The sequence below is a fragment of the Crinia signifera genome, chromosome 5, assembly GCF_055691185.1.
Source record: "Crinia signifera chromosome 5, ASM5569118v1, whole genome shotgun sequence".
NCBI lineage: Eukaryota > Metazoa > Chordata > Amphibia > Anura > Myobatrachidae > Crinia > Crinia signifera.
The window spans coordinates 222,105,553-222,127,450 of record NC_139221.1 but is presented as its reverse complement, the minus strand read 5'-3'; the positions used below and the strand labels follow the sequence as shown (position 1 = coordinate 222,127,450).

The window sequence follows — 21,898 nt, the reverse complement described above, 5'->3', positions numbered from 1 at the left end:
TGATAAACTCTGTTTTTTATCACAAGCCAATCAGCTCCTAACTATGAAGTTACAGGCTTGGTTTAAAAAATGAAAGGTAGGAGCTGATTGTCTGGTGATAAAAAACAGTCACTTCACTGAGCTTAATAAATCTACCCCTGAATGACTAGGGGGTGATACGTATAAAGTAGTGGTAAAGAGTACAGAAGTTATTCATAGCTGCCAGACCGCGAGTTGTGGCCATCCCCAGATTTGAAAAGCCGTTGGCACAGTTACTCTCTCCATAGCCGCCCGCTTAATAAATACTTTGAGAGTGCAGATGTTGATCTACAGCACCTGGGGACCTAAGCCCAGTGAGCATTGGATCTAAGAGAGGCAGCAAACTGTGAGAGAGGCTCTGTCTCAACCAGCAAGCACAATACACAGGTACCACTTGCCTAAATGTGAGGGACCTGAAGAGGCCCTGGACGTATGTTCACCATCCTGTTCGCACCTACCAGGGCAGACGGGGCGGCGGTAAGGGACTGCACCCAGGACCTTATTCTAGTTGACTTGCAAGGCTGTGAATTTTGCAGCCTTGCAAGTCAACTAGAATAAAGTCGGGCGTGTGCATGTGTGCAGTCTATCTCACATACTGATCTCATTCAGCACACACCCCTCTTTTTCACATTCATACTCTCTATTACATAATTGTAAAATAGTGCTAGACCTGGCCAACAGGTATTTCTAGATGCCCTCTGGCGGCACACACCCTAATAAAATGTGGTGTGCACCCCTATGTTCCCTCATATTACATTCCACAACTGACTGGCTGTGAGCAACGCATTCATGAGCTTTGCAAAAGGTTGCACATTTCTGCCATTTATCACTATAGCAGGATGTACTTAATAGTAGGAGAAAAATTGATATTTTATTTTCGTTCTAAAGAGTTTTAGATTATTACTATGCCATTTCTACCAAGGCTGTACTAATAATTACAGTAAAAACGATAGTGTATATTTGCTAAATATCAGAATACTAACCTATTATATGTATCATAATTGCTAGATCTGAAAATCAATCAAGATTTTCCTTCAGTTAGCATGGGTGGCAAGTTGGACTGGAAATACCTGGTGCATTGGGTTGGCAATGATTCAAAATACTCTTACTTGCCAATATTTTTTCATCGTCCTGTCCAAATTTTGGGTACCTAAAAAACACCCAAAAACATTTTTGCCAAAAGAGCAATGACCAGATCAGAAATTGGTGCATTCTGTGTAGCATAATAAACATAAATGTAACAGATGTAATGATCTGCACATGAGCGGGAGCAGCACTGCATAGGTAGCTGTATCCACTGATGCTGTTTCATTGGCCCCACTGTATATATATGTATATATATATATATATATATATATATATATATACATATATAGTATAGATACAGGTAGTTTGCTAACTGCTGTATTAACATTTCAGGTTTGCACACCCTCAACCCGAAACATTGATACAGCAGTTACCCGTGTGGGCTGTTATTTATCCATTATTACTTTTGATTGAAAATGTCATGAGTACCTCCAGCAAACTACCTGTATTATATTCCTTGCAAAGGGATCAAGAGCACGGACTCACTACACATTTAGGGAGAGTGCCAGGCACACACCACGACTATAGATAGATAGATAGATAGATAGATAGATAGATAGATGGATTGATTTACCTCCCTACCCGGGTAGAGAAGAAACAAATCAGCACTCGAGATTAGTTGAAAAGAGAGAAAGTGTATATTACAGATGCAGCATCATACATGTGCACAAATGCTTGGATTATTTATGAACTCTGAACCCAGCTGTACAACATCTCTGTGAGGAGTATTCAATGTTTTTTGAGAGTCTGGCTCACCGCTCACTGTTCTGTGTCCCTGTGATCTCGCTGAAGTGCTCACCACTTTTTCTTATCTCTCATTTCTGACTTCCTCAGTATTCAACGTGTGGCCAGCTCGCCGGCCCCTTTTGCGAACTTAGCATAATTATGCGAGTTCAAATGGGAGGACTGTAACTGGAGACATCTGTTATCTCCTGCTCTCCACGTGAGCTGGTCAGACTGGGATATTCTCAGCAGCGTGTTCCTCACATTTGTGGACTTGTATTTTTTTACAAAGGTTTAGAAAGGTAAATGTTTTGTTCAGTATTTATTTTACAACAAATGGCTGTGTGACTATTTTAATTGGGTTTGTCCAGACGGGTGTATTTTGTTCTGTTTGGCCTTTATCCTTGTGTTGTGCTTTTAGCATTGTTTCTTTGCCCTGTGTTTTTATTTAATTTATTTTATAATTGTTAGTGTGTTTAAAAGCCTGTTTGGGGGTTAGGTGAGGAAGAAGAGAGGAAGCATGGGAAATTACTAGGAGCATTCCAAAATGATTTCTTATTGGTTACCATTAAAATAACTTATTAAATTCCAAATAAATTAATATAGAAGTACAGCATTATGGCACTTGCAATAAATACATTAGAGTACATTTTTTTTAATTTATAAGCCATAAAAAAACTAAATAAATAACAACTTTAAGAAAGATAACCTTACAGTTCACCTAAAAAAGATGCCGAGGGAAAAATGGAGAACTGCTCTAAAAAAAGAAACCAGCAGGACTCGCAATTTGTGCATTGAATACACTTTTGGAGAGAGACACTAAAATCCCCATTGAACAGAAATGGGGAGAAGTGCAGGGTGAACTGAGTTAGCTTCGCAAAATATTTTTGGAGAAGCAACAGAGCTGAATACAGGGAAGCACAAAATAGGAGAGAAAAGTTCACCACTCTCCAAAAAACATGCACACTCACCGTTATTTACAGCGACAAAGGAGCATTGAATACATGCCTGTGTGTCATCCTGTACCTTGAAATATATATATCTCTCTCAAACTAAATTAAACCACAACCCTACCTTCCCCCACACCCTGCCAAACAAACTATTTTGCCTTTGCCCTTGAATCTCTAGAATGCGGCGTCAAAAGATAAAGTGGATGGGTACTTATGTAGTAGCCGGGTGCCAAATTACCATACGTACGCTTGCGGAAGGAAATCGCATCGCATGTCCCATTTTAGAGGCATGCGATGCAATTCCACTAGTTTATATGCATAGAGTACTGATATACGTTTGTCAGTTACCATAGCTATGCTTTCTGAATAAGCTTAAGCTACGGAAATAGCGTAGTCACTCAGAACTTGTGTAAGTTCTCCCGGGCACTCACTCTGACGAGAGCCTCTTTGTGAAGAGGAAATATAACTTTGGGAGGATGCTGCCCCAGCAATGGCTATTCGGCGGTATATGCAGGGAGACAGGGGCCTGCTTCCTGACCGTCCTTGAAAGGCGAGACGCCACGATCCTCATGGTTGCCATCAATGATAATGTCGCTCCCGGATCCGTGATTTATTCAGACTGCTGGAGGGCGTATAATACCCAGGAACTGCAGCAGGCAGGGTACGAACATTGCAGAGTTAATCACCGCTACAATTTTGTGGGCACTGAATTGGGTACACACCCAAACCATCTAGTGGCTGTGAGGGGCCGCCAAATGGCGAAATAAAAGGCAGAGAGGCACTGCAAGACACCACTTAGCATCCTATCTACAGGAGTTCATGTGGAGGAAAAGTTTGGGAACAGAAAATCCTTTTGAAAGAATTATACAGTGAGGCGAGCGCAGCCACCGAGTCCGGTGAGCAGACGCGAAAAACATGTAAAGTTATCCGCGTCCCCTTGCGGGGCTCGCTGCACTCGCCACACTATATAAAATCAACTCCACACCAACGTGGATAGTGGGGGTATGAAAAGGTCGGGGGACGCACTCCACCGCCCCTCACGGGGCTCGCTGCGCATGCCACGCTTCGGGGTGTCGTGGATAGTGGGGGCTATAGGTGGGTGCTTCCATCATATTTCATAGCATGGGTGGCCATACAATGAAATATCGCATTGTATCGGATCGCACGGTGTGTATGGTGCCATGCGATATTTAATTGTATAAGCACTCTAAAACTACATGGGTGACCATACAATGAGATATCGCATCGCATCAGGTGCCGTGCAATCCCATGCGCTATTTCATTGTATTAGCACTCTTGTGCACTTAATATTAACTAAAGGGACATCTCATCTCGTCGCATGGGATCGCACGGCACCATACACGGCGTGCGATGCGATATCACTACGGAGAATAGCCCAGTATGCTAAGAGCGTACTGGGCAACCGGCTACTACATAAGTACCAGTGGATGTGACCGCTTACAATGTTTAGTGAGTGATCCCCAACTGTTTATAAAGTCCGTAAAATATCATCAAGGAGAACATGAGCTTGACATGGCTGGTGTATGCAAATCCTGATATTTGCCCTGGATAGCTGGCTTGCATTTTGTCTGACATAAAAGGAAAATATGTGTGAAGTATCATATGTTTTTTTTACACTTATTTAGAATTAGTACCTAAATTTAATTGTATTATTCTGCAAGGCACAACTTACACTGTAATAGTGACTATGGGTCTAAAATCGGCACCATTTCCGATGGTGGGGGTCTGCTGCATATTTGTGAATATGTGCATGTGCAAAACCCATGTGCAAATGCCTTCCGTGAGTATCACACTCGCCAAGGTATTCGCACTGGGCGGGGAGGAAAGGGGGCACACAGGGGTTTGGTGCAAGGTAAGCCCATAAAAATGCTGCCCGCACCCCTGCAAAGGGAGGCATGTCAAGGCCTGCTGCAGGGGAAGCCAACTAACGTTACATGACATCAGTTCCCGCCCTAAATTCGGCCAAGTTAAAAGGCTGTCTAAACTGACTTTTAACTGCGAACGGCAAATGACTTTTCACCTGTGCATGCAAATGCAGAGATTCTCGCGGAGGAGGGGGGGGGACATTCAGTCGGCCGGCAGGCGGTATGTGCCTGTTTGCAAGACTGCGAACACTTGCAGCCTAGCGAACAGGTCTAAATCAGGCCCTAAATGGGCAACATTTTTGGTCTATCCAAGTCACTTGTTGCTGCTCAGCTGCTGACAGTTTCTCTTGCTGTTTTCATCTATTAATTTTTTGTTAGTCTTTAAATTCAGTACACGTTGTCCTCACTGCTCGCATCTAGATGGCATAGCAGCAGCTAATGCTAAAAGCAAAAAGACTTGCAGTTTTGATCGATAACAACAGAGCCTGGAAAAACACTGGAGGCCTGAATAAGATTCCCTTTCTTTCAACAGCACAAATAAAATGATGCACAGAATGGAAGTCTAATGCAGTCCATTTAATGCAAAAGCTCTCTGGGGAATATAGTGGAGATTAGACCTGCTGCCCTTCTTATTAAGACCCCTAGTGCTTAGGATGCTGACTGGGTGAACAGCATCTCCATATCAGACACCAGGTTGCCAGTGAGTGAAATTCTAATTATGTCTTAAAGATCTTGGTGATAAAGTCAGAAGCTGTGTTTTCATCATTTTTAAATAATTACTTAGGTTGCTGTGGGATTGGCCAGAATATAGTGACCTGTGACCGCCCATTAATCTCAGTGGACTTCATTGTGAAAAAATTAGACTTGTTTGTGATTGTGACTGAAATTGCTGCGGTACTGTAGGTTTCTTCAATAGACGGAAGGCAAATTATAGGAAATAATGCAGTAAAAATGGATCCAGAGTGTGCTTAATGGCACATGATTATATTTAATTTTCTGGCTATTTCAGTCATTATGGCTGCATTATCCTCACTGATACCTAATTTAAGCTTGCTGCCAATGAGTTTTGTTAGCTCACTTCCCTGGAAGACGCATTGAAACATTAATCGTCTGTCATTTCGTGTTTAGTCAGAATTATACTAATGCGTAATAATTTTTTGCCAGTTTCTGTGTCCCATTTATTTGCACTAAACTCTGCAGATCGAAATGTTAAATAATTGCTTTAAAACTAGTTTTATTATTCATTCCACACCTATTAATGCAAATGTATCCTTTTTTGTACACCTGCATACACAAATGCTTAAAAGAGAGTAGAAAACTAATTAAGCATCTTTGACAGTACAAATTACACTGAAAACAGAGCTATTGTGTCATTATTTAAAGTCTACCCAGTAGCTGCAAAGTGGAGTCTGCCATTTGGCAAATAGACTTTCTGCCTCAGTTATCTCATGCTCTCATAGGCATGATATTGGCTCAGTGTTGACTGTTAGACAGGGGTTGTTTGCCTTTATTGGTGTTTACTGTATGTTTTTTTTTATTTTGCATTTCTCTAAAAACAATAAAAAAAAATGAAATTCTGCTAGTCATACAGCATGTCGCTTTTATTAACTGTCAAGAAACTGGCAATTCCAGTGCAGTGCATTGCAGCTGAAGGACTTTATCTTCTAGTGTGTACACTTGACATTGTCAATGATGCGCTCCCCAATTGTTAACGACTCCCTTCATTGTCCAGCAGGTCCTCTGAGCCAGCATGCCAATGCCGACACCATCAAACCCCCCCGCTGGGCCCTCACCCTATTGGCGTCGGTGGGGTTGTTTAGTGTGTATGGGGCTATATGCTCACAGGTTTTTTTTATATCAGTGACAGAAGGGATATAAAACCATTGGCTGTTATATACAGACATAGCTACATAGATGTTTTTAGATTGGCAGCATAGCAAAGTATGGAGTTTATACTTTTATATGCAGGGCAAACTGAGACACCTAGTAATACATAGAGCCTCCATTCAGATGGATAACAGCAATAACATGATGGGTCATGGATGCCACAAACTCTCTGGAGTACAGCGTAGATAGTGTACCCTATGCCTCCTGAATATTGGTCTAACTCCCTGATATTCACCAATGGTGGAATGATTGATGACACGTTGAACTGCATTACACTTTTGTTCTATTAGGATCAAATCTGGTGAACCAGGGGGCCACCTTATGATACCAAACTCAGGCGACTGCTGCTGCAGTCATAATCGAATGGATTTTAGGGTGCTTAAAACGCATTGCATCGCATGCGGCTATATGGCATGCGATGCGATACGATACAATGCATAAGATGCCATGCGACTTAAAATCGTGGGCCCCGTGCTAGGAAACAAATACCATATCTTCTTATCTCTCTCAGCTAATAATTGGGTTAGTAGTATGTGCAGGTGATGAGTATGTAACAAGGCAAACTTGGATGGTTAGTATTACTCTCTCTCTCTCTCAATCAGTATGAGAGGAAAGTTTTTAGTTTAAGCCAGTTTCATGCAAGCCATTAAGGGGGGTATTCAATCTGCGGGTCACAGCTGTCGAGCTGGCTTGACAGCCGTGACCCAGTCCAAATCTCGGTCAGCTCGACCGAGAACATGCAGGCGGGATTCAATGTCCTGCCTGCCGCGGGGCGAGGAGGAGACATGGCCACGAGAAGTGGCCGGGAATAGTCGAGCTGCGGCCGTGAGCTTGGCAATTCCCGGCCGTTCTCGGCAGAACGAGCCCGACTGCTTGTGAAGTCGGGCTCGTTCTGCGAGATCCCCTGCTCAATGCTGTCGAGTAAGAGCATTGAATAGGGCCCGGCGGCCATCTCCCCCGACGGGAGATGCTCGCCGGTGATTGAATATCCCCCTTAAACTGTGTTAGTCAGTGTTAATCAAACATCCAGATTAAAAGATGTAAAACAACATGGCAACATGTGGCATTAAAAAGCGGTACTTATTTTTTGGAGCTCCACATTTATGTCCAGTCCTCCTGCTTTGTATTCAGCATCCACAGGTAGTCTCCCAGCCTCTGGTGCCTCCAATTAATGCAGCCTTCTCTGGAGTGTATTACTCGGACAGCAGGGTGAGATCGGCTGGTGTATGATGTCCTCAGGATCAAAGCATTTCCCTATGTTACTCAGTGGCTTCCTCACCTAGATCGTTATTGCTGTTTACACTGGAAAAAGTCTAAACGGTAGAAACAATCTAGGATTCTGCGTACAGGCTGAATCGGCCCCTTTATCTTTAGCATTCTCCACTTTATCACTTGTTAAGGCTTTATACATTTGGCCCTTAGTTAGGTACCTTCTGTGTAAGCATATTTGCAGGCACCCCACCCGCGACCCCCCCTCCCGAAATTCGCGGGCACCCCTCCCCCACACGCGACGCCCCCCTCCCGAAAATCACGGGCACCCCTCCCCCCACCCGCGACCCCCCCTCCCGAAAACCGCGCCCCCCCATGTGGGGGGTGCCATGCCACCTTCAGCAGGGGCTGTACGCTGAGTGCAGAAGTACTCACTGTGGATGTCTGGCCAGGGAGGAAGGAGCTGGCAGGAGGAGAGTACACATGAGCCACTGCAGCAAAGGCATCCTGGGTCACAGTCAGTGTGCTCGGGTGGAGGGGGTGGTGTTCAGCCGTGGGGCGGGGTTTGGGTGGTATTTGGCCAAACATGGGGAGTGGTGGGAGAGTAGGGGGCAGGAGCTTTTTGTAGGACATAGGATGTGTAGAACTTGTAATGCAGGTTCTGCATTGTGGATAACGGTGGATGGGCCTGTCAATCACCCGTGGAACCCCGCCCACCATTACCTATACTGCTTTTGAGTGACGGATCTGGCTAAATATATAAGAGATTCACATCAGTCCCTGCCCCAGTGGAGCTTACAATCCATATTCCCTACCACATGTATATACACACATAGACATTCTAGGGTTAATTTGTTGGGAGCCAGTTAGCCTACCAGTATATTTTTGGACTTTGGGAGGAAACAGGAGTACCTGGAGGAAACCCGGGCAAGTACGGGCAAAAAATACAAACTTTGCACAGTTAGGGCCATGGTGGGAATCGAACCCATGACCTCAGTATTGTGAGGCAGTAATACTAACCTACACCATTCGTACTGCCCATGTGTTATTATTTCTGATTTTAGACTTATATTTGTTGATATTCAGGGGTAAATGTAATAACGTTCGAGATTGGCCATATTTTTAAAGTGGCAATCATTACCTGGCTTTGTCTTGTAAATGACTGCCGCTTGAAAAATACTGCCATTCTGAGACAATATCCCAGAGCTCCGGAAGCTGAGATCCTATTACATTTACCAATCAGTGATCATTCTAGCAGATTTTAATTTTGAAGGGCAATATATTATTCCCTATGTACTGCTACAGCTACTGTATGTACACACTTTTACCCCTAAAATTGAATTCTGGTAACCCAAACCAAAGTTTGTTCTAGAACTGGACTTTTTTTTATGCCAAACTTGAAAGTGGCCGATGCTTTTAGTGTCTGATTCTGATTTGCAATCAAAGCAAATGTGCAGAGAGATCAGATTTGGATGGGTTGTGTTCAAACTGAAACCTACTGTAAATTGCAGTATAAAAATATAGCTGTCGACATGCAAAAGCAGAAGGTGTTTATCTTACACAAAATGAAATATAGATGTATTTGCTCCCCTTGCATGGCAACATGGCCAGTACCATACACAAAGCTACTTGCTTTTTTTTTTTGCTTTACTTACAAATATAAATTAGGCCCTCAGTCTGATTATGCATCCAGCTCACAATGCCTATGCGTAGATCGAAAATGCCTGCAGACAGATGCAATTATGGTGGGTGTTTATGGGTAGTAAGAGGAGGATGCTGCACCTCCATGGTGCTGGAGCAGTCACTAGTTATGTATCTCAATATGGAAATCATCGGATTTGTGAAGCAGCCGGTGATCATCTTAATAGGAGTGTTTTACGTGGCATTTACATACAGTACAGACACAAGTACGTCCACATCTCAGGCCATCAGACCACATCCGTTGCACTCTAAACCAAGGAAATCCCAGATTTGTGTCATCTGTAATCTGCAGTCTGTCCTGGAACTACCTAGACTTTTGCCTTAACTCTACAATTTGAAACCATGACTTTTATAGCTTTGTTGCATCTGTGAACCTCAGATTTTAATTAGATTTTTGACAGTATGCAAAATCCTAGCACTGTGAGATGTCATGTTTTTACCTTTTTTTTATGACACAAGACAAATTAGATCCATTTGCATGTTGTTATATGCAATACAGTAGACACAGGCTTTTTTTTTTCTAAAGAAAGCAAAAGTATTCCATGATATATCCCTGTGGTATCACACTTTTTTTTTTTTGATGGTGTATTGTTTGCTTGCTGTATCTATGAAATAGTGTTTTCCTTAATTAGACTTGTCATTTTTGGGTTAGCTGTACGGATAAGAGCAATTCTAAACAGATTGCTAGTCTTCTTAGACTTTGGGTAAAAACACAGAAGAGATGCCCGCTGTCCCCAGGGAGCTCTGTCCTTTCTGCACAATCCCTGTGCATTTCTGACGTGTGAATCCCAGCGACTGGTTCTTTCACCACATTTTCTGCCTCCAGGCATGGTACTGTAACAGCATCCAAAAGAAATTGCCAGCCTCATGGGTGCAGTTTATAAGTGATAAACTAATTTAGACTGTGGCTTTAAACATCATTGAGGTTTCAAAGTTGCCTTTAGCAGTAACTCTGGTATAATGGAGACTGCACATTACAATAATAAAACTGTAGAGGAATAACAAGGAATATTTTATTTTGCATCTAGCATAAGCATGTACTTTGATTTAGATATGAGCACACGTAAAGGATCCAATTTAAAACAATGCAGATTTTAAATAAGTTGATGAGCGCAAATTGTGTTCTGCATATAGCTATATTGTAAAAGTATAAAACGTTTATGTGTAGCTATTCAAGGCATATGTTATGTATTTATGCTTGAGGTATATACACATATTATTTTCCTAAGCAGATACACTATTTCATACCTCCCAACAGTCCTGCTTACCGCAGGAATGTCCTGGTTTTCGGGGACATTCCCATGTCCCTCCCGCTGTGAGGGGGGGCTGTTGGGAATCCCCCTGTCGGCTGCTGTGTAGCAGGGAATAAACGCTGTGCGCGTGCGCACAGCATCTATTCCCGCAGCCAGGGGGCTGGGGGCATGGCTAGAGGCTCTGGGTCATGCCCCCATAGCGGCAAAATAGGGTGTGGCCTTGCGGGAGAGCCGCGAGTATAGGCCAAGCCCCTCTGATTAGGTCACGCCACCATTTTTTTTTTACCGCATCCATCCGTCCCGCATCGGTCTCCATGTAAGTTGGGAGGTATGCTATTTCCTACTGAACTCACACCACGTAGGTTCCTGTAAAGTACTTCTAATGTACGTATGTTACTGCCTGAGTACTGTTTCCCTCTCCCTAAATGCACCTTTCCAAGGCTGCAGCACCTGTGACTATATTCCTGCTGTGCAGAGCAGAAGTGAAAGGAACATTCCTTCCAGCAAGTTGGCCTAGGTCAAAGCTGTGATGGAGGAACTGAGCCATTAATGTGAGATACTGCTCTCTCAATTTCCCTGGCAACATACATGCTTATTTGGCTGTATGAGCCAGGCTATTTTCTAAGGAATCCTCAGCCTTGTGAGTCTACCAGAATAACCTAGTGTTTATTCTAGCACCCACTATCTTTGAAAACCCATGCAGTTCCTCTTCCCTGCCTGGGGTGTCGCTGTCTGCTGTAGTGCTTTAAGCACAGTGTGGTCTGTATATCAGCACTAATATGCAAACCAGACCTGTGCTAGAAACACCACAGCGACACCCCAGGCAGGGAAGAGGAATTGCATAGTTTTTCAAAGTTGGCGGGTGCTAGAATGAGCACTAATAACCCCCCTTATATATGTCCATTTTAACAGTGGACTTGATGTTACTTTTCACATTAATTCTTTAGCTGCACCTGTGTTTATCTGTGCACATCCAATACTTCTAAATCTGCCTTTTCTGATTTCTGCTATACATAAATACAACAGATTGGCATAGATGTTACAATGTATTATCAGATATCCTTTACTCTTAATTCTTTGCCTGTTTTATGTATAAGTACTTTCTTTGTTTTTAAGTCAGACTTAATTAAAATTCGCAACAGTATTCTCTCAGTGTTCCTACAGTGGTTTTCCAATTCATTTGGGCAGAATATATATACAGTTGTACTCATAAGTTTACATAGCCTAGCAAATATTGTGATTTTCTGGCCATTTGTCAGAGAATATGAATGATAACTCACAAACTTTTCTTTCACTCATGGTTAGTGGTTGGGTGAAGCCATTTATTGTCAAACAACTGTGTTTGCTCTTTTAAATCATAATGGCAACAGAAACTACCCAAATGACCCCAATCAAAAGTTTCCATACCCTGGAGGTTTTGGCCTGATAACATGCACACAAGTTGACACAAACGAGTTTGAATGGATACTAAAGGTAACCATCCTCACCTGTGATCTGTTTGCTTGTAATCAGTGTGTGGTAAAAGGTTAGTGAGTTTCTGGTCTCCTGAAATACCCTTGCATTTTTCAGCCAATGCTGCACTGACATGTCTGGAGTCTTAGTCATGGGGAAAACAAAATAATTGTCAAAGGATATGCAGGAAAAGGTAATTGAACTGTATAACACAGGAAAGCAATTGAGAATGCCAATCAGCAGTGTTCAAACTCTAATTAAGAAGTGGAAAATGAGGGATTCTGTGGAAACCAAATCACGGCCAGGTAGACCAACAAAAATTTCAGCCACAACTGCCAGGTAAATTGTTTGGGATGCAAAGAAAAATCCACAAATAACTTCAGCTGAAATATAGGACTCTCTGAAAAAAAGTGATGTGGTTGTTTCAAGATGCACAATAAGGAGGCATTTGAAGAAAAATGGGCTGCATGGTCGAGTCGCCAGAAGAAAGCCATTACTACGCAAATGCCACTAAGCATCCCAGTTACAATACTCCAAACAGCACAGAGACAAGTCTCAAAACTTCTGGAACAAAGTCATTTGGAGTTATGAGACCAAAATCAACCTGTCATTGGCTACAGCTGAATAAAGTGAAGGTTCTAGAGTGGCCATCTCAGTCATCTGACCTCAATTTCATTGAGCCACTCTGGGGAGATCTCAAATGTGCAGTTCATGCAAGACAGCCCAATAAATTACAGGAACTGAAAGCTTTTTGCCAAGAAGAATGGGCAGCTTTACCATCTCAAAAAATAAAGAACCTCATCCACAACTACCACAAAAGACTTCAAGTTGTCATTAATGTTAAAGGGGGCAATACACGATATAAAGAACTGGGGTATGTAAACTTTTGATCAGTGTCATTTGGGTAGTTTCTGTTGTCATTATGATTTAAAAAGAGTAAACACAGTTGTTTGACAATAAAAGCCTTCACCCAACCATTAACCATGAGTGAAAGAAAAGTTTGTGAGTTATCATTCATATTCTCTGACAAATGGCCAGAAAATCACAAATCACTGCTAGGGTTTATAAACTTATGAGCACAACTGTATGTACTGTTATAAGACATAGAGAATGATGATGTTTTCCATAGATGGTGTGAGATAAAAAAAAATGGATAAAACAATTTATCACTGGCATCTTAGTTACATAGTTACATAGTAGATAAGGTTGAATAAAGACTTGCATCTATCGAGTTCAACCTAGGTTATAATAGCTTATACCTTGTAATATAGTATATTCTGATATTTTTAAAGATAGATTATGATTCTTATTTGTGCCCTTGGATGTTTTTAACCAATAAATTATTGTCCAGCCTTATTTTAAACATATTTATTGTGTCTGCCAACACCACATCTCCAGGAAGAGAGTTCCATAGTTTGACTGCTCTGACCGTAAAGAAATATTTCCTTCTAAGGGAACGAAATCTTCTTTCTTCTAATCTAAACTCGCCGACGTGGATAGTGAGGATATGAAAAAGGTCGGAGGACGCGTACCGCCGCCCCTCACGGGCTCGTTGTGCTCGCCACGCTTCGTGTTGGTGTTGATCGTGGTGTGCCGTTAACAATGGGGGGGCATTTGACATAGTAATTACCCATCAGGGTGGGTATACAATTAAAAACCGGGTCTGGGGGGGCATTTAACATTGTAATCAGCCATCAGGGTCGCTGTACAATTAAAAATCGGGTCGATTTGGTAGAATCGCATTGCATGCGATTGACACGATTTTTCCGACCCGATGACATACAATAGAAATCGGTGCGCTGTGCTAGGAAACAAGTACCAATTTTTTTCTCCAAAATGACTTAATCTATTGGTTTTGGTGGGTGACTTCCGGTGGACGGAGCATCATGATGGCCGCATCTTAATCCCCTCTCCGTCTCCTGCACATATAATTTTCCTTCTTCTCACATGTGGGAGACATTGCCATAGGATTTGGAAGAAACTCCGTGCTACCTCAACTGTTGTTTATTAAGGAGACAGGAGCAGCATTTACCCCGGAATCCTGCCTGCAACTTGTAAGGCCTACCCCATGTGGCGTGCCGTAGGCGCCATTGCAACCGCTGCCTCTAAGCCCCCATTCTTTCCCTTATAACTCCTTTCCTAAAACAAAATCACCGACTAGATTTTTGGGTCCATAACAATAGCCCATGTGCAAAGTTTCAGATCATTTTTACTAACCCCAGCGTGTGAGCTGGGGATAGTAAAATTTTGCACATATTAGTTTTTTTTTTAATTTGATAAAGGCACAGTTTTAGGGCACATATTATGGCCTAAGAACTCAGATAATAAAACCCTCCTTAAGCGAGGTCTGTGCTCCCTCCCCTGAAAAACAGGCAAACATTTACATTTTTGCAGAATTTGCTACTTGTGCTGTTGAGATCAACTGATGCAGTTTTTAGGTATTCTAATGTATAAAGTAATATTTTCTAGGAGGTAGGGATGGGCATCGGAAACCCACCAACAAATGATGAACTTCCACCATTGAAACTTAAAACGGTACTTGTTTCCTAGCATGGCCACACCGATCATGATCGAGGGCATCGTTAGTAAAAATCGGGGGCACCGACGCGATGCCCGCGATTTCCCATAGGGAACAATGTTAAATGCCTCAATTTACCCGCGATGCCCCCGATTTCCCATAGGAAACAATGTTAAATGGCTCAATTTACCCAAATCATCATAGGGAACAATGGTAAATGGCCCAGAAACCCCCCAAAACACCCCTGAACAGTGAAATGTCCCCCCAAAAGTAGTTTACGCCACCCCACGATCAACGTGAACCCGAAGCGTGGCGAGCGGCGGCGGTACGCGTCCTCCGACCTTTTCATACCCCCACTATCCACGTCGAGGCGAGCGCAGCGAGCCACCGAGACCGAAGCGTGGCGAGCACAGCGGATACCTGTGAAGGTATCCGCGTCCCCTCGCGGGGCTCGCTGCGCTCGCCACGCTCCGGGCTCGGTGGCTCGCTGCGCTCGCCACACTATTCTATTCTCAACTCCACGCCGACGTGGATAGTGGGGGTATGAAAAGGTCGGAGGACGCGTACTTTTGGGGGGACATTTAACTGTTCAGGGGTGTTTTGAGGGGTTTCTGGGCCATTTACCATTTACCATTGTTCCCTATGATGATTTGGTGAAATTGAGGCATTTAACATTGTTTCCTATGGGAACTCGGGGCATCGCGGGTAAATTGAGGCATTTAACATTGTTTCCTATCGGAAATCGGGGGCATCGCGTCTGGACCATTTAAGCCTTTTTTAGCCGCCTGCGACGCGACCGACGTGATTTTGACTTTTTTCAATGCGAAAATCGGGGGCATCGCGTCGCAGACCACTAAAAATTACACCCGATGTCCGCGATTGTGGCCGTGCTAGGAAACAAGTACCCTTAAAACATTAAAAAGTAAAAACTATGAGATTTAAGCAAATCAGAACATTTCTGCTCCTTTGATTTACTTTACTGTGTATGTGGGAGTAGCCTATGCATGAAGTACAGTCATTAATTTATATGTTTTTCCCTTGTGGGCGGTCAAATAAAGCCAAGATAGTTCCTGTGTGCCACTCTGTGATTTGATTCTAAATTGGGATCAAAGGAAAGAAGATATGTAACTTTGCATGGTACTTGTGTAGTTTCACGGCGGCAGCTTATGCTACATTATCAGCGTAGCCCAACAGCTGCCTTACTTGTGTAGTTTCACGGCGGCAACCTAAGCTACGTTATCAGCGTAGCCCATTAACTGCCTAACGTAGTCAGCGTAGTGACCACTCAGCAACCCTACGTAGTCAGCGTAGTGTCCCCGTGAGGCAGCTAATCACCGTACTGTTGCCGGGAACTGCATCTCTGTTCCCGGCGTTCCTGGCAAGCCTAGTGATCGCCTCCCACAAAGCGCCAGCGCCCGCATGATCCCCTCTCCACAGGAGAGGGGATCATGCGGGCGCCGGCAGAGAGGTGCTCCATCTGTCTGAAAAGTGTCTGATACGCTTCTGTGTCTGAGTAACTATTGCGGCAGGGTACAGCAACCCTGCCGACAGGGTTATGGGTTCGGTAGCGCGTGCGTCTCTGCACAAAGAGGGGATGCGGACACAAGTGCATCTCATGCACAATAAAGGAGGCATTTGTTAGTGCTCCATGTTACATACTGGCAAATGCCTCCATTTGAAACCCACACTATCCATGCCAGCCCGAAGCGTGGTGAACGGATGCGTTACGTGTCCTCCGACCTTTTCATACCCCCACTATCCACGTCAGCGTGGAGTTAATTTTATAAAGTGAGGCGAGCGGACATGGAATACATGTAAAGTAAGGGAGAGAGTGGTGAAGCTGCAAGAAATTCACTGTCTGCAGCAGGTTAAAAATTGTTAATTTGTCTGCAGCTATAACTGATACAATGTACTGCGTACTGCTGACTGACTACGCTGGCCACGGGAACAGTACGCTGGCTCTGACAGGGATGCAGGCTAGGTTAAGCGGCTGCGGGAACACTAAGCTGATTCTGACAGGGACGCTCGCGGAAACAATACCCTACTTTTAACTACGCTGGCCGCGGGAACACTACACTCATTCTGAAAGGGACGCTACGCTGACTACGTAACTGCTGCCGTGAAACTACACAAGTACCCTTTGCACTTGCAACAAACAATGCTGTAATGGAAGGAGTGAAATACTCTTTTGCATGCTGTCTGCTCTTGCTTGTAACACATTAACTGCGATCTAGATTTTGAGTTCAAATATATGAAAATAGGAAATATAAATCTCTCTGCACATTTTATGTTCGGCCAACCTGTAGTGCAGCATGGTTTTACCCAGGTGCAAAGTTTCTTTCTTTTTTTTTTTTTTTTGGCTCTAAATTCTGAATCAGCCCTCTTGACTGTAAACTGGTCAAACCACAAAGGGTTGTTAATGTATCTTAACAGTAACTACAAAATATTTTTCTTTACTTAGCTGCCCCCAATGACAGAAACGTGAATATTTGACTTGAGATACAATGGTTTATATATTCTTTTAAATAAAGGGTATTTTTTGCATTAAAATTAGATTTGCGTCTTTACTTGTATTTCTTTGCAGCACCCTTGGTATTTCATATGGCTGTCCTGCTTAAACACTGAAGCAATTAGTTTTGAGAAGGCTGATTCTTCAGGGTCCAGTGCCTCCATGCCTTTCATTTGCAAAAGCTGCACATTTTAATGAAGTTGTTTCATCTGTGTTGCCAAACACTAGAATTTTGCTGCTTCAAGTCTAATTATCTCAGTTGGCGATTGCTGTGTTTTATTAAAGCTGTCAAACGTACTGTTCATTAAATGCCCACATTTGCGGCATCTCTCCCACAAATAACATCAACTTCAACGGATTGATGGAACATATTTCCTTCTTAAGCTGGGCAAATCTGTTTTACCAATCACAACACATTCTCAGGTTGCTGCCCTTCTGATTAAAATAGCCAATTTTGTATTATATTTAAATGGAAAAAAAAAGTTCGGAAACTGTGCCTAGATAAGTTATTTTTAAAGATATTATAACATTTGTATCCAATAATTTTAGCAGAGTACTAGTTTATTTTTAGTTAAACAACTTCAATTAAGTTGTGCTAGTTTTTAATTTGTAAATTTAGATCAATTAAAAAAAAAAAAATCACTTTCTTTGCAGTCAAATCAAGCCATCTCCACTCTATTCGCTGCTCCTGAAACAATTCAAGTTTGTATTGATAACCCTATAGCTCAGGGATGTCACCTGAACATGCAGTTGCTGACAATATAGGAGCTTGCATCGTTAGCGATATAGTGGGTACACACTAAACGGTATGTATTATATCGTTATTGTGCATATTGTTACAAAAAATTGCATAATGTGTACCCAGTTTAACACTTTAATAGTTTGGTACACTCTAAACAGACATAACCATCCTCTTTCTTGATGGTCATAGCCACTTTAATTATGTTCTTTATTTTAAAAACAGATGGTTCTCAATAATTATTCATAGTTTATTTTTATTTTTTTTTGCTTTGTATTTGCTTGACTGGGTCATGATTTTAAATCAGGGCAACCCATTTGCCAGACATATTGAATCGTGCTGCAGATACGTTGATGATGTGGTTTTGGCATCAGTTAGAGATGTACATCTTGTATATCTTATTAGACTTGTAACTTGGTGGGACTGCTATGCTATTACTGGTGCCTGTCCTTGTGATTCCCTCCAATATCCCTATAGATTGTAAGCTTGCAGCAGGGCTCTCTAACCCCCAATTCTGTCTGTTGTTACCCAGTTTGTTTTATAACTGCCTACAACAGAATCTGCTGCGCTATATAAGAAACTATAAATAAATCAATACAATATCTGACCTATATTGCATTTTTTCATTCTACTCTATTAATTCTCTAACAATTAGTTGATTCTGATATTTGTATATAAATTAACCAGTTTGATATTAATATTATTATTATTGATTGTAGTATGTCGCTAACCAATAATTCATACTTTAATTGGTTGGTAGGCGCTTCTTATTACAAAATAGACATGGGGTCTATTGTACTTGTATAAGTTGTTTTTGTTTTGGGGAAAAAAAGGTTGTTATAAAAAGTTTTAACCTTTTTGCAGTAATGTTTTGATGAAATAAATTAACCCTGCTTATTACAATAATACTTTACTTATGTATTAGAAACTTTGAGTAACCATTTTTAAACATTAAGGGGTTTATATGCTAATGTGCAGGTTAACAACTGTGGAGATTCTACTAATCATTCTTCTAAAAGATAACAACTAGAATCTGAAAGGTTACCATGTGCAACATCTCCATTTTTGTAAATGAGCCTGTGCGTATCGGATCAGAGCCCCTAGGATCTGTCAGATCAGACAGCCTCCGGCAGCACTTGCTGGGGCTACATGAGATATATTGCATGCAAAAGGACAGTATGCAATATATGGCTTGCAATGCTTCCTGGGTGGTTCAAGGGGGATTGGCTGTGATTTCTCCCCTCGGAAAATTAGCAATAATGTATGGGAGCCCTATCTCTGAATCAGACACAGTGTCTCCTCATCTAAAGTCAGTGACTTCACCTATAGGGCTTAATTTAGAATGATTGCATATGATAAGTAGCTCACAGCAGCTTAGCATATGTGATCCATAGCGATACAAATGCAAGATGAGGTGCATGCAACCTTCTGTCTGCATTTGTGATCGCTGAAAACTGTGATGTGATCACAGTTGTAGAGGAACATTGCAATGCTTCTCTGTACTGCAGCCTGATTAATTCTAACCTATAAACCAGGTAGCGGTGTTCACAAAATGAATGTGCAATCGCAGCATCCATTCTGAATCAGGCAGATATTAGAATCGATGTTAGATTTACTGCTGGCTTTCCAAAGTGAGTCATATGTTTATATAAATCTTCTGCTAAACCAGTGGTTCCCAACCTTTTTTTCTCTCACGTACCCCTTAATTAGACTTTTCGGTTATGAATATTTCATAACCTAAAGTACTGTGGATATTTCAAGTTAAGAGGGGAGTGGAAGTGAGCAGTATGCATATCTGTATGCGTGTCATTATATTAAGGAGTAACGGAGGAGTAGTGTGCGGTGAGGAATCTGATACCTCTGAGTTCGGCCGCTTGCTGTCTACTTCGTGGTTCCCGCTAATGGCCTAAGGATTAATGCAGCTGCTTTTTCCATCCGTATCAGGTAGATCTGGGTAAATGATCACTGATGTCTGAGGGCAGTGCGTGTGGCTCCGAATTCATTGCTCTTTCGGGCAAAAGCACAAGGAGGCATTGATGACGCTGCAGACGGAACCCGGAAATTATGCAACGTGGTTTATCTCCACCGCAATGGTGAACTTCTTCCTCTACTTCTACAATTTCCAATATTATTTTCAAGTACCCCCAACCGGTTTGCAGCATATCCCCATGGGTACATGTACCTCAGGTTGGGAACCACTGTGCTAAATGTAAGGTGTTTTTTCCCCCCATTTTGGCTTACAAATTCAGATTCATTAGCAGATTCATTACAATATGAATATCGAATAGTACATTAGAAATCTCAAGTATTATATATTTGTTGCAGAGTACATACATTTTGTATGGCAACTATATGACGTGCATGTCTTCCACCAAAGCAATACATTGTAATTACAAAACACAATTTATGTTGCATATTTCTTTGTGAATGAGACACCACATTTGTCTTGAGTGACAAATTAATGACACTGTCTGAGGGCACTTTGCACAGACATTGGCATCTACCATTTATCAAGCAACAGTGTGCATTATTTAATAGCCTCATTTTTTTTCATAGTTTTTTAAATAGATAGAGTTTAACACATATTTTGGTCCATTTGTTATGTGGTCCTAAGACATAAATAAAGGACATTGTCATGTTGGTGTTTGTAAATAATTCTCTCTCCTTACATGCTTCAGAAATAATTAGATCCACTGGTAGAAGGCAGCAAAAGGATCATTTATCTTTCTGAAACGTATTATCTAGAAAACAGTTGCCGTATAATAAAAGACAGATTTCAAATATATGTGGCAGCTGGGTTGTGCATCCCACTTACAATATATTTTGTGGAAGTCTTCAATATTGTTTGCCAATAATGATGGTTTACTGAACTATAGGGATAACTTTCATGTGATTTGCTTATTGTTTATGCTTTGTTTTTTACAGACACATCAAGATAACGTACTGGGAAATGTTATTCAAAATGTGATATCTTTATTGTACAACTTGGTTGCTCATAAAGACACAAACATGAAACTCCTCTATGAACAAGGTGTGTATACTCTACTTGATACAGTCATATAATGAACCAGCTTCAGTACTTTAGTTGGGGTTTATGTTTCCCATGATGTTCAATCAATGAGGGTTAGATTCTGAACTAGCAAATCAAGTGTAACTGGTTGCTAAAATGCATGTAACTATGAATTAATGTACTGTATATATATTCACCCGGTTGCAGAAATGCATGCATTTTGTGTTGGGCACACAATTAAGCAGTGTTGCACTGGCCAAAGTGGTAACCTCCGTTTAGACCAACTGCCTGGGTGCCCACCTTCACCTCTAGGGATCACATTCCAGACTGTGCATTTTATTACTACATTATACATATCTTACACTATGTTGCACAGAACTGTGGTGTATTATCTACAGCAGTGGTTTTCAAACTCAGTCCTCAAGTTCCACACATTTTGCAGGTCTCCAAACTGAATTGCAAGTGAAATAATTATCTTCACTATGTGGATCTTTTAAATTAGTAAGTAATGAGTGCACCTGTGCACCTGTTGAGTGACCTGGAAATCATGAACTGTTGGGGATACTTGAGGACTGAGGTTAAGAACCACAATTTACAGTTCATTACTTTTATTAGTCTGATACATTATCATGCATGCACTAGTACTATTAACTATATATTTATGTGTGTGTGTGTATGTATATGTGTATATATATATATATATATATATATATATATACACACATACCGCAAACCCGAGTCCAACCCTGTATTTTAAAAATGGGTCCATCCCTGGTATGACCTGGGTCAGACATCTTTTTGACCCCTTTCACACTGCACTTCAATCCAGGTTATTCGCAGGTTGGCCACATTCACATTGGACCCGGGTCAGCACAGCAAAACCTATGGGTGTCATCAAAAGTGCACTTTTTTTTAAGGCTTACAAACATGACGTCACAAAGGAAACAAAAGTGAGGG

General features: G+C 41.9%; 1 protein-coding gene across 1 annotated transcript in view; it reads left to right on the top strand.

Moving 5' to 3' along the window:
• ULK4 (unc-51 like kinase 4) overlaps window positions 1-21,898 on the top strand; it is a 704,158-nt gene that overhangs the window by 421,756 nt on the left and 260,504 nt on the right. The window contains exon 32 of the mRNA XM_083188569.1: window positions 20,857-20,962. Coding sequence (XP_083044695.1) covers window positions 20,857-20,962 — 106 coding nt within the window. The remainder of the gene's footprint in view (window positions 1-20,856; window positions 20,963-21,898) is intronic.